This window comes from Corylus avellana, chromosome ca2 (assembly GCF_901000735.1).
Source record: "Corylus avellana chromosome ca2, CavTom2PMs-1.0".
In the NCBI taxonomy this organism is placed as follows: domain Eukaryota; kingdom Viridiplantae; phylum Streptophyta; class Magnoliopsida; order Fagales; family Betulaceae; genus Corylus; species Corylus avellana.
The window spans coordinates 2,021,971-2,035,764 of record NC_081542.1 but is presented as its reverse complement, the minus strand read 5'-3'; the positions used below and the strand labels follow the sequence as shown (position 1 = coordinate 2,035,764).

At 32.9% G+C, this 13,794-nt stretch overlaps 3 protein-coding genes across 3 annotated transcripts; all 3 read left to right on the top strand.

Annotated features, from left to right (window-relative positions):
* Nucleotides 1–859: 859 nt before the first annotated feature.
* On the top strand, nt 860–1,812 carry LOC132172564 (EG45-like domain containing protein). The gene is made up of 3 exons (XM_059584085.1): nt 860–1,017; nt 1,171–1,444; nt 1,615–1,812. The coding sequence occupies exons 1-3, from the start codon at nt 912–914 to the stop codon at nt 1,619–1,621; spliced, it is 387 nt and encodes a 128-aa protein (XP_059440068.1). The 5' UTR covers nt 860–911; the 3' UTR covers nt 1,622–1,812.
* Nucleotides 1,813–5,599: 3,787 nt separating this feature from the next.
* LOC132173102 (EG45-like domain containing protein) lies at nt 5,600–6,093 on the top strand. Its single transcript, XM_059584681.1, has 2 exons — nt 5,600–5,705; nt 5,813–6,093. Exons 1-2 carry the CDS (start codon nt 5,600–5,602, stop codon nt 6,091–6,093), a joined length of 387 nt encoding a protein of 128 aa, XP_059440664.1.
* A 3,999-nt stretch (nt 6,094–10,092) lies between these two features.
* On the top strand, nt 10,093–10,593 carry LOC132173071 (EG45-like domain containing protein). The gene is made up of 2 exons (XM_059584641.1): nt 10,093–10,198; nt 10,316–10,593. The coding sequence occupies exons 1-2, from the start codon at nt 10,093–10,095 to the stop codon at nt 10,591–10,593; spliced, it is 384 nt and encodes a 127-aa protein (XP_059440624.1).
* The last annotated feature ends 3,201 nt before the right edge of the window (nt 10,594–13,794 follow it).

Genomic DNA, 13,794 nt, shown 5'->3' with positions numbered 1-13,794 from the left:
AAAAAAGAAGCTATTGGATGGATGGAAGTTAATTCAAGATGGAATTGGATTTTCTCCGATCCATAATGTACTGGAGAATATTCAATTCATGACTAAAATTTCTTCTTAGAAATCCTACAGCCACAAATAAGACACATGTCTCACTATAAAAATAATAATAAAAAAATGATATTTCATATTAAAAAAATAATAAATTAATTAATATTGGCCATAGGGGTGGCCGGACCACCCCCACCTCCTAAACCCAAGCTATATATATATCGTTTGGCCCTTGGGGGTGGCCGGACCACCCCCATGGGCCATGGGGTGGCTCAAGTCAGCCGGTTTGGGGTGGCTTGGGCCTTGGGGGTGGTCCGGCCACCTCTAAGGGCAAAACAAATATATATATTTTTTTAGATCTCGCCCTTGGGGGTGGCCAGACCATCCCCAAGGGCTATGAAGTGGCTTCGGCCACCCCATACAGGCGGTCCGAGGTGGCCGAAGCCACGCTTAGCCCCAACTGAGGTGGTCTAGCCACGCCTAATGGGTGGCCAGCTACCCTTTAATTTTTTATAATTATGTTATATATATATATATATAATATAAACATACTATATATATATTTTATTAATGTGACAGTTCAAAATGGGCTGGAGAAAATCCGGTTCCATTCAAGATCTAGAAATTAAGCAATTATTAGACAGGGAGGAAAAAATAAAATAAAAAACCCGTAACTTGTGCTTCTAGATAATAGACTAATAGTCATTCGCTTGAACCGATCGAGGTGTCGTGAGAAGACTGCAGGTTGTGGTTGGAAAAAGCTTGGAATTAATTCCTAAGCTTCTCCTATAAAAAGGGTACAAATTATCCTTGAGGGCACAAGTAGTAGAAAGCAACCTTAATTTCTTCGTTATTCTACAAACAAAAACAAGATGGCAATCAAAATCCATGCCTTCCTTTGCTTGGGCCTTGTCTTAACCTTTATTTCAGTGACTTCTGCCATTTCAGGAACTGCCACTTTCTATACTGTTTACGTTCGTGAGTATCTTTTCTTTTCTTCATTCTCTTAATTATATATATATTGAAGTTAATTTTAATTAGCTAGATTGATACAAATTCGATCTTTGGATTAATTTTGATATATATATATATATATATATATATATATTAACGGTAAATGTTTATATATAGCGTCTGCATGCTACGGGTATGAAGACCAAGGCGTTATGATCGCAGCGGTAAGCGATGCCCTTTGGGAAAACGGGGCAGCATGCGGGAGAATGTACAGCGTTACGTGCACAGGCCCTACAAACCAAGGAGTACCGCAGCCTTGCAGGGGAACAGTCACGGTGAAGGTTGTTGATCGTTGCCCCGGATGCGACGCAACCAATATTGACCTCTCTCAAGAGGCCTTCTCCGCCATCGCTGATCCTAATGCTGGAAAAATCAACATCGACTACAACCAGTAAGCCTAGCTAGCTACCTACCTTATGATATTCATTGGTTTTTTTTTTTTTTTGGGTTGAATAACATTCCTTAGTTTCAGTACTAGTATTCCTGCTAGTGTATATATGTTCGCTAGTATTTATCAATGCTGACAACTTGTAATTTTGTTTTCTCTGCTGTGATTTACAGGGTTTGATTCTCCATGAAGAGAATAAGCCGTTTCTCCATGAAGGGAATAATAGTGTTGATCATGACAATAATGCAGCTGCAATAAGAAGCTGATCGATCATGGAAATTAGACATTTTTCCATGGATCAGAACGATCTGCCAAAAAAATTATATTTTGTATCATTGTATGTGTTCACATAAATAATACTAACCCTTCAACTCTCTCTCTCTCTCTCTCTCTCTCTCTCTCTCTCATTGGAATAATTCTGATTATCGGAGTGTACGTTGATTCGAATATCTAAAAGAACTTGGCATGAGGAAGAAAGAAATTGTATCACGCCATGCATCAATTAGTCAACTTGCACCTGAGCACGCAAATGGACTAATTAATGAGCCTTAATTCGTTTGGGTTAGCGAGATTTCAAAATGAAATTAATGAAAATGTGATTTTTTAAATTGTATTTGAGAAATTAATAAAATTGCGGTTCAATCTTAAAAAAAACTATTATTTTTTCACACTACCATTTTTTTTTTCAAATGCACTTTCAACCAACCACGACACACTTTTTGCAATTTTGTTTGAAAACGTGAATGCTGCTATATACGTACAGAGTGCTGTTTTCGTCAATTATAAGCACTTTGTATTTTGGTAAATTTTTGCTAGAATTATTACCATAGTCAAGTATTAAAATCACTTATTAGCTTTCATGTGAAGCGTTGCTGGATATATTTCTTATAAAACTTAAATGCAAAAGAATAATTAAATTTTCATTCAAATTAGGTCGTTGGAAAAAAAATCTTCTAATTTTATTTGTTAATCTCATATTAATTTGTTCTTAAAACACATGGTTCTCATATACATTTAAAGAGCATGCGATTCTCACATATGCTCTATTCAAAATTTATTAAAAAAAAAACAAAAATATGCATGTGAGAAATGAGAATCTCACACGTATCACTTTAATAAACAGAAGTAAATTTTATTTTATTTTTTTTGAAAGAAATCTTTGTCCAATGCACAAAGAAACGTACGTCTTCACGTATGTCTAAAAGTTCATAGTCTCGTACTTATTTAATTTCCTTGACTGGAAATTCAAAGTTTGAATCTACAAACTCGATCACGCATCTTAAATTATTTCATTGTGATAATGAAGAAAAGGAGGTCTTTTTTCGCTATGTGCCTATGTGGAACGTTTTGTGCATGTGCCATGTGCCATGTTTCGATTGATTGATTCGTCACCGAGAATCAATCTTAATTTTTTTTTGAAAGAGAATCAATCTTAATTTGTTAAAAACATGCCAAAATTTGTCGGCCAAAGTTTAGATAAAACTCTTTTTCTTGTGTTGACCGGCATGAAATTGTTCAATTTGTTCCTGACGAGCCGCAGTTCAAGCGAAAGTTTGGCACGTCTGCGACGTGTACTTTGACATCCCACATAACTTTAAGGATAATTAAGGCAAAATCACGTACGCATTGTCTTGTATTCTTATAACATTTATCCCAGCAAAGATTTACTACTGCCATGAGGCAGCTAAACGTCAGACATTTATAAATTTTTTTTTTTTTAATTAAAGAAAATAAACATTAAAGGGGAATTCAAATTTAAGATATTAGTACTAAATTTGAGGCATTAGCACCAAATTTAGGATGATTGAATCCCTTTTGGGTGATACCATCTAACTTTTCATCCCTAAGTTTTAGTTTTGAATTCAAAAACAAGTTTTGAGGCATTAGAAACTAAATATTAATTCATAAAAATTTAACTAATAAAAAAAATATGAAATGGGGGAAGAGAGAGAGATTTCTACGATTTTTTTTTTTTTTTTTAATAAAGCCACGTCAGACTTTGGTAGACATTTGTCTTACTCTTGACAGCCAAATAGCAGGACTCCATTTATCCTTAGAATATGTAATTTGTCTAGTAATTTTATTTTATTTTTTAAAAATTAAAAATGCCACCCCTCAATTTTTAATTTTTTAAAAACTTTGGATGGAGGCATTTTGGGAAAAAAAAAAAAAAAAAAAAAAGTCAGAATTATCAAGTTGCAACAATTTGAAAGTTTAGGGGGTAGAGTGTTACTTTTTAAATATTGAGGTTAAAAATGCAAATGAGTGGATAGTTCAAGGGGTAAAATATATTTTTTCCTAATTTTTATCTGCATTTTTAATTCTCACATACATTTTTAACCTGTATTGGCCATAGAAATTAGAACAATTCTAGTTTTAGTTAGATCTGAACTCATTAGAATGGGAATATGCATATCGTAATGAATAATGTTAGGGACCATCTTTTTATCCCCCTAAAGTTGATATGACTTTTAAAATTACAATTAAATTTTAGATGAATCATACTTGAATTTTGATCCAATGATAATTTTAAAAACCACATCAGCTTTAGAAGATAAAAAGATGATTATTAGTATTACTCTATCATAATAGTCCAAACAAGGGACATGTGTCCCAATCCCAATAGCAATCTTTCTTACCCAATTTTATAGACTTGCCTTGTGAGATGGGAAAGCTAAATAGAGTGGCCTGAGATTTGGACACATTTCTCATAACATGACACAAAAGACCGGCATTTCAATGTCAACAGGTTTAATTTCAATTAAAACTGAATACAAAATATCACCATGAATATCAACAAAAAAGAATAGCAAGAAATAAAATAGAAAATAAAAGAGACGTGATATGCGGCGGAGTATTGTTTTTCAACATTATCTGGTTTAGTTTGAACTTTGAAATTTTTAGTATTAATAATTTAATATATTTCTCACCAAAATTCGCACATATATAAACTTCCGAGGTGGGTCAATCAAAGGACTAGTTGTGAATGTAGAGGCCCAAGGCTATAAAGCCTACACGGGCCAAGATGGAAAATCTGTTAGATTAGAATTGTTCAACGTAGGCCCAACGAGAAGTATCACGACCCAAAATTTATCAACGTAGCTCATCCTTAACTTTACTATAATTGGTCTTAATTATTTTTGTTTTATCATAATTATGGTCTTAATTAAAAAAACACTAACTAACTTCTTTACCATAATTGGCGCCTTATTCCGTTGAAGGATTAGGCGACCACCTAAGTGGCCTAACCACACCTGCCCGTCTTCCTTAGGCCCAAAAAAAAAGATTAAAAAAATAATAATAATGAAATGACAAGTCATTCTTTTCATTGGGTTTCTTCCTTTGAATACCACTTTTCGTTTGCTTCTCTGCAGTAAAAGTAAAGCAGCCTAGTGATTACGTGGAAAACTCAGAAATTGTTCTTAATTATATGTTGCGTCGACTGTATTAATTAGTAGATTAAATGTTAAGTTTGTTTTCATATATAGTGAACGTTTTCTTACATCCAGCAGACTGAAAATATTGTAATTGTAGTTCGGCATCTGAGTTGATTTAACTAATCATTTTCTTCATTGGTTTGGCTTGTGTTCTTGTGAATGGCATATTTCGTCTGCTTTTGCCCTCTAAAAGTCAATCAGCCTCGTAATTATGTGGAATATACTAGGCATATTTTTCATATTTTGTTCCCGGCCACTATATATATATATATATATATATATAGTGAATATATAAGTCGAAAGATTAATATTATTTAGTAAATTATTATATTAATATCATAAAATTTAATAATATGATAGTAAAAATTAACCATTTGTCCAATATTTAAAATAAAAAAAAAAAAAAAAAAAAATCGATTCAATTAACTATTACAAGAAAATAAAAAGGCTGTGGGATGGAAGTCGATTCAAGATCTAGCTAGAAAATAATTACACATTCGGCATTGTCCAATGCTACAGTAAACAATGCCGACTGGATCAAATTTCTGCTTCTTCTGATCATGAACCGAGTGGTTGGAAAAAGTTTGGAGTCAATTCTTAAGCTTAATTCTCCTATTAAAAAAAAAGGCTATAAATTATATCTTTCATGCAAGCACAATATCCTTAAGAGCAGAAGTAGGGAGCAACCTTAATTTCTTCGTTATTCTACAGAGAAAACGAGATGGCAATCAAAATCCATGCTTTGCTTTGCTTGGGCCTTGTCTTAAGACTCATGTCTGTGGCTTCTGCCATTTCAGGAACTGCCACTTACAATACAATTTATTATCGTGAGTATCTGAAAATGAAGTTTTATATAAATTAAATAAATGCGTTGGATTTTGATATGAAGCTAACGGGTAAATAACTGTTTGTATGTGGTGTATATATATTACAGCGTCTGCATGCTACGGGAATGAAGATGAAGGCGTTATGATCGCAGCGGCTAGCGACGACCTGTGGGACGATGGGGCAGCGTGCGGCAGAATGTACACGGTTACGTGCACAGGCCCTACAAACCAAGGAGTGCCCCAGGCTTGCAGGGATCAAGTCACAGTGAAGATTGTTGACCGTTGCCAATCCCCCCAATGCCAAGCAACCCTTGACCTCTCTCAAGAGGCCTTCTCTGTCATTGCTGACCCTAATGCTGGAAAAATCACCATCGACTACAACCAGTAATTAGCCTTGCACATATTCATTGTTTTTTTTTTTTTTTTTCAATACTATTCCAACATGCACTGGCTTTACATAGTACCAATATTATATATTGCACCACACTGAAGTTACGGTTATGTGAAAGTGTGTCCCTCACTAAACACACTTTTCATGACAACCGTTTTTAATCGGTTTGAAATGTTATTTGCTAAGCTTTGCTTACTCTTTGTTTTTCTCCTTTGTTTCAGGAGCTAATTAAGGCGATCGAGACAGGAAGCCGGGAATCTGGGATGTTTAGGCTTTCATAAGGAGGAGTTAGTTGCATTCACATATTTATTTATTTTTCTATGTTATGGCTTTAATAAGCGTCTTATGGCACATTTGTTAAATCATTGTGACTATTTAATTTTAGTCATGTAATGAAAATTTTAACGTACTTTGACTTTATGCTTCCATAAAATATTTTCTTATGGCATGCATAGTAGTGGATTATAAGGGTGCGTTTGGGAGTGCGTTTTTAAAAAAATAATCTGCAATTTTAAACTAAATCGCAATTTTAGGGTGTTTGGGATTGCGATTTTAAAAACGTAAATTTTAAAATCGCAAAAAAATCTGCGATTTTCATAAGCTGATTAGATGGTGCTTATTTGAAAAAGTGCGAATTTAAAACAAAATCACGATTTCTATTAAAAAGATATTTGGCGCAATAGTTACCTTTTTTAAAACGGGAATGAAAAGAATACCAAGAATACCCACCTAAAATATATTTAAAACCCTTCCTTTCTCTTTTTTTCTGTCTTGTTCATCCTTATTGGTAATTTGGTCATGAAACCGCAATTATATGCTAATGTTATCCAAACACTGAATTGATAAAAAAAGTACTTTTTAGTATGTTTTACCAAACGTCTGTGCGATTTTAAAAAGTAGCGATTTTAAAAACGCAATTTTTAAAAACGCAATTTTTAAAATCGCACTTATTGAAATCGCACTCCCAAACGGGCCCTAAGTGTTTTGGGTTCCTAATTGGTAAACTTTGCACCTGTGAGGCATGTGGTGCATGTTACATAAACTCTCTCTCTCTCATTGGAATAATTCTCATTTTCTTGTCAACAAAATGTCGATTCGAATATCTAAAAGAAAAGGAGTAGAAAACCATGAAGAGAGCATGATTTATGCCAGGGACAATTGGCTAGATACCATTTAAAAATAAAAATAAAAATCCAAAGAAAATCTGCAGTAATTGTAAATATTGGCACATATAATCTGACTTGGAAAATTACGGGGCCAAATGCATTCTTAGGAACAAGAGTTGAATGCTATATAAAAATTAAGGGCCGTTTTCGTCAATTTATTTTGGAGATTAACAACTATAAGCATATTGTATTTCGGCAAATTTTTGCTAGAATTATTACCATAGTATCATGATTAAAATCACTTACTCGAGATATTCTTATAAAAGTCAAATGCACCAAGGATATAAAATTAAGTTCACTTTTCATCCAAGTTAGGTTAATTGGAAAAAAAATCTTACAATCTTATCTATTAAACTGACATATGTGCACGTGATTCTCACATATATTTAAAATGTATATATATATATATATATATATGTGTGTGTGTGTGTGTGAGAGAGAGAGAGAGAGAGAGAGAGAGAGAAATGAGAATCACATACACTAAAAATATAGATATTCTTAGAACACATATTCTTAGAATATGTAGTTCTTAAATGCAATTTTAACACTTATTGACTGTAAAATTGATATGCTGCACCTAGCCTTGGAACACATGTATTTCAGTCCCAATAGGTGCAATTCCAACTAGAACTAGATCAGTTGAAATTAGGACACGTGTCTTATAATAGGACAAGAGACAGATGTTTTAATCTCAAATGGACTAATTTCAACTAAAATTAAACCCAAACCGAATCTAAAATATCACCATGCATGAAAATAAAAAGAGAAGTAAGAAATAAAATAGAAAATAAAAGAGACGTGATATACGGAGCATTCGTTTTTCAACATTATGGGCAGATTATATTAAAAAATTAAGAATAAAAACAAAAACTTAGGATATGTTGATAGCATAATGGAACTAGTAGTATAATAGAGTCGTTTTATTGCATTTTAGAAAATATTACATACATGGAAATAACTATTTTTAACAAATCAACTGCTTCCTCATTAATTATAACTATTAGGAAAAACTTCACTTACCACCTTTAATCTTTCATCGTTTTTGCAATTATACTCTTAAACTTTAAAAAGTCTCAATTTAATGTATCAATTTTTATTTTTTTTCAATTTAGTGTATCAATCCTGTCAAAATGACATGCTACGAGACATTTAGTTTCAATAGATGACATATTTTGTATTGAGCTACACATATATAAAGCTTTTTATGTAAAATTAAATTTGAGTAATACAAAATTTACTTTATTCTAAATGAACGAACTTAATTAGCCAACATATGTTGATTTTTTATTGTTTTTTGAATTGAGACTCGAATATTTCATTCCTCAAAGAGACCTTTTGGCCAATACAATATTCTCCCGAATGCAGAGGTGAACAGAATCCTCTCATACATGACTATCTTTGAGATTCAAAGCCAATTTAAAATTTAGACAAAACTACGAGTTTAGTTACTGTTTTAGGGGTGCCAATAATGTCATGACTTTGCATTTTTCTCCTTCTTTTCCCCAAAAATCTTAATATATTGGGATTTAATCCTTTGCGGTTATTATTTTTTATCTTAATTAGAGCCTTAATTAAAAACCATTAACTAACTTCATTACCATAATTGACACCTTAAAATTTTTTTTTTTTCCTAAATAAAAGAAAAATTATTGCTATTTGGAGGCTTAGATGACCACCTAATTAGCCTAAACAATGAGCCGGCATCTGCCTATGTCTTCCTTAGGCCCAAAAAATGATATATATATATATATATATATATATATTAAAAAAAGAAAAGAAATGAGTAGTCATTCTCTTAATTTGGCTTGTTTGAATAGCATTTTCGTTTGCTTCTTTCCAGTAAAAGTAAAGCAGCCTAGTGATTACGTGGAAAACTCAGAATTTTATCTTATATATATAGTGGCATAGTGCGTCGAATGTATTAAGTATATTAAATATTTGTTTTGATATGGTGAGCGTTTTCTTACAGCCAGCAGACTGAAAATATTGTAAATGTAGTTCAGCATCTGAGTTGATTCAATCTCTAACATCTTGTTAACTAATCACTTTCTTCCTTAATTTGGCTTGTGTTCTTGCATGTGAATGGCACATTTCGTTAGATTTTGTCCTCTACAAGTCAAGCAGCTTGTAATTATATGGAATCTACTATAAGCACCTTTCTCATACTTGTTAACGTACGAAAGAATATTGCTATTTAATTATTAGACTATTATACAATTTTCATATAACTTGACGATCATGTGACATGCAGTGAAAATCAACCTTTAAATGAGTACTGGTAAAAATAAATAAAAATTCAATGATTAATTTTCATTATTACATCATTTCAGTTATATGACAATAATATAATATATAGTTGACTAAATAGCAGTACTCTGGTTGAAAATGTGCAGTAGTTTGCAAAATTTGCAAGTATTTCCTAATTAATGATCCCAATTACTATCCCCCTCCCCCCTCTTATGAGGACATGTCAAAAAATAAAAAATTAAAAAAATGATCCCAATTACTTCCTTATTTCACTTGACTTAGCATTTCTATAATATCAAGATATTTAATTCCTAATTAACTATTAAATCGAACCTACAAGAAAATAAAAAGCTAGTGGGTGGAAGCCGATTCATAATCTAGAAATTAATTACGCATTCAGCATTGTCCAAATACTGTAAACAATGCCGACTGCATAGATATCGGATTTCTGCTTCTCTAATTCTTAAGCTTAATTCTCCTATAAAAAGGCTACAAATGATCATCTTTCATGCAACCACATTATCCTCGAGTGCACAAGTAGAGAGCAACCTTAATTTCTTCGTTATTCTACAAAGAAAACGAGATGGCAATCAAAATCCATGCTTTGCTTTGCTTGGGCCTTGTGTTGAGCTTCATGTCTGTGGCTTCTGCCATTTCAGGGACTGCCACTTACAATACAATTTATGTTCGTAAGTATCTGAAAAATGAAGTTTTATATAAATTAAATAAATGCGCTGGATTTTGATATGTAGCTAACGGGTAAATAAATGTGTGTATGTGGTGCATATATATATATATATATATAGCGTCTGCATGCTACGGGTATGAAGACCAAGGCGTTATGATCGCAGCGGCTAGCGACGACCTGTGGGACGATGGTGCAGCGTGCGGCAGAATGTACACGGTTACGTGTACAGGCCCTACAAACCAAGGAGTACCCCAGCCTTGCAGGGGAACAGTCACGGCAAAGATTGTTGATCGTTGCCCATCCCCCGGATGCCAAGCAACCCTTGACCTCTCTCAAGAGGCCTTCTCCGCCATCGCCGACCCTAATGCTGGAAAAATCACCATCGACTACGACTAGCTAGTAATTAGCCTATCACATATTCGTTGGTTTTTTTTTTTTTTTTTTTTTTTAATTAGTAATATTCCTTCATTTCAGTACTATTCCTGCTAGTGTACGTATGTTGGCTAAAAATTGGCTTTTAAAGAGTACTGTTCATACAATTTAGCTAAGATTGTATTTGAGCCATGTAGAACATTTAAGATTTTAATATACCATCACGCTCCTCAGCCGACGTTCAAGGCGGTCTATTCTATCGACATTAACCCAATATATAGTAGCAATTTTTCTTTAGATAATTTCACTTATTTATTAGTATTCACTACTATTCAATGACTTAACATGTTTATACATAGTACTAATATATTTTAAATAAGCACAGTACTAGACTAGGATGGAGCGCACCACACTGAAGTTATAGTTACGTGAATGTGTGGTCATCCATAAGTTAGCCATACTAATACATAACTCTATGCATACCGAGGCACAATAGTATGTGAGGCTATAAGTAACAAGTGAAAAAGATCAATTCTTGTTCAGAAATAACTTTTTATGTCAAGTTAATTTGATGAAAGAAGTTGATTTACAAAATAGTTTTCTCTATAAACATATGATTTATTAAGAAAGATTAAGAAAATGCTTTAAATTCAGCAAGGAAAATTTTTGGTGTATGTCATATGTTATTTGAGTTCCTAACTTTTTGTTTAAAAGATTTTCCCCTTTTTAATTGGTTGGAAATCTTACTTGCTAAGCCTTGCTCACTCTTTGTTTTTCTCTATTTGCAGGAACCAAAGATGACCTTTAATAAGAAGAGTTGCCTTCATATATTTATTTATTTTTCTATGTCATGACCTTTAATAAGTGCCTTATGGCAAGTTTGTTAAATCATTATGACTATTTTAGTCATGGAATGGAAATTTTAACGTAATTTGACCTTTCGCTTCCGTAAAATATTTTCTCATGGCATGTATAGTAGTAGATTGTAAGTGCTATGGGTTCCTAATTGGCAACCTTTACACCTATGAGGCTTTAGAGTTACCTAAATTGGGCCATCTCAGTCACGTGGTGTTACATTAATTAATTGGAATAATTCTGATTTTCTTGTCAACAAAATGTTGATTGGAATATCTTTAAAAAAAAAAATCCCCCAAAGAAAATCTGTAATGTTTTGTAAATAATGGCGAAGGTAAACTTGGGCATGGAGAAGAACAAAATTGTGATCACATCGATTAGTTAATGTAGAAGCCCAAGCCCAAGCCCATACCGAACTCCACGGGCCAAGATGAAAAAGCTATCATCTTTGAAGTTTGAGGTGCTATTTTTTTTTTGAGTTCTCTTAAACTTCTTCTATAAAAATTGGTTTTCCACTAAAATATTATTTTCTAATTAATTTATTTATGGTAGAATCAAATTACTTAAAAAAAAAAAAAAAAAAAAACGAAAGTCTTTATAGCAACCTTAGAGCATCCCCAGCCATCAAGCTCTTCATATTCACATTTCTCTAATTTTTTAACAAAAAAATCATTTATCAAAACTCTTTATCCAAAGTTAAATTTAACATTTATTTTAACTCGTCTCCAAAAATAAGGACACCAAAAACAAAAGCCATTTATTTTTTAATATTATTTTAGTTGTTGGGGTGGCATTTTGATAAATCTCTCACATGGAATCAAAGTTAATAAGTTTCATGACAATTACATTTATTAATAAAAAAAATCATATTTAGTTAAAGTACATAAATATTTAGACGGTTTAATATTTGGTAGTTTTGAAAAGTTGATAGTTAAATAAAAAAAAGTACATTTTCAAAATTAAATTTAGAGCAATTTCAAAGAGTTTGATAAGAATTCTCTTAGGCCTTAGGTCTCTAAACCAAGTGCATGTATTATTGATGAATTTTCTGGGTTGCCAAACAGCAGTATGTACACACAAGTAGAGTTGAATTTATAAAAACTCTTAATCAAATTACACCAAGCTGTAAACAGTCCAAAACCAGCTAGTTTCCAAGGACCCATTCCAACCATAAAAGTCTTTGATCGTTTACATTTTCCCCACCGTGGTAGGACATCGTTGACAACAGTCCCTCTATCTCTATGCCTTTCCAGAATAGGAATTTCATCAATTTTTCTTTATAAATTCCTAACAATTTAGACAATAAATGAATTTTTATAAAACTTATATGTCTGTGTCTCAATCAACCTATCCTATCTCCACTCAAACAAGCAAATTGCTAAAAATTCGAATTCCGATTCTGGTGTCTTTCTACCAGTTCCACTATCATGATTTGGCTGGTAGTAAATTGGCTATAAATAGCTTCTATAAAGAACCACCTACTTAACCATACGGATCTGTATGTCTGTTTCCGACCAGCTTAGATAAATTTGATTGAGGATGTCACTTGCATACCTAATACACAAACTAACCAATTACTGCATTATTACTACCATTGATTAGTTTTACTGTTTTACATTGGGTATTATTTATTTAAAGAAAATATTCTTCTTTCGGTAACTTGCAACCAGATGGGTTCAAACTTCATACCCAATTTTTTTTTTTTGGATATTCTATCAAAATGCACGCTGCAAGCTGTCTTTCATCTTCACTTGAGTGATAATATAGTATATACTAATTAAATTACATATCAAATATAAAACCTAAAATATATTGTATTTAATTCAATATTATATATGCCAATAGAGAAAAAGAAGAATATCTAGTGAGTAGTGAGAAAAGGAGCCGAAGTCAATGTCAACATATAAGCGAGAGAGCCAGGATGGTTTCCTAACCGGGTGGTCACAAAGATCACAAAGCACTAATTTGTGGACCCTGATGCCCAACCTTGACCCGGGCCCGTATGGTGCAACCCGGGGTTCATGGTTCATGCTTAATCGTAACATGTTCTGTATCTGGTGGTTGTATTGAGACCGGATACAATACATTTTATTCCAGCGGTTTAATTTAAATGAATAATTTAAATTTTATCGCATCATCAAAAACTTTAAAAATTATCTCTCTTTCATAGTTATCAACCCTTATTGCCATCCTTACTTGCCCCACCGCTACCCTCACAATTGTATCACTATTATAATTAAGGGTGATATGTAGTCGCTTTGAGGGTAGTCGAATCATCCCAATAACAACAAGAATGGGCCGATTGCACGGGATAGATATTGCACATAATCTCAATTTCCTTATGGCATATAGGGCACCAGGGCCGGCTCA

Bases quoted from the DNA above. Each gene is read 5' to 3' on its own strand.
- LOC132173071 (XM_059584641.1), top strand. From the start codon at position 10,093: ATGGCAATCAAAATCCATGCTTTGCTTTGCTTGGGCCTTGTGTTGAGC. The intron at 10,199-10,315 runs GTAAGTATCTGA...ATATATATATAG, and splicing joins TTACAATACAATTTATGTTC to CGTCTGCATGCTACGGGTAT.
- LOC132173102 (XM_059584681.1), top strand. From the start codon at position 5,600: ATGGCAATCAAAATCCATGCTTTGCTTTGCTTGGGCCTTGTCTTAAGA. The intron at 5,706-5,812 runs GTGAGTATCTGA...TATATATTACAG, and splicing joins TTACAATACAATTTATTATC to CGTCTGCATGCTACGGGAAT.
- LOC132172564 (XM_059584085.1), top strand. From the start codon at position 912: ATGGCAATCAAAATCCATGCCTTCCTTTGCTTGGGCCTTGTCTTAACC. The intron at 1,018-1,170 runs GTGAGTATCTTT...GTTTATATATAG, and splicing joins TTTCTATACTGTTTACGTTC to CGTCTGCATGCTACGGGTAT.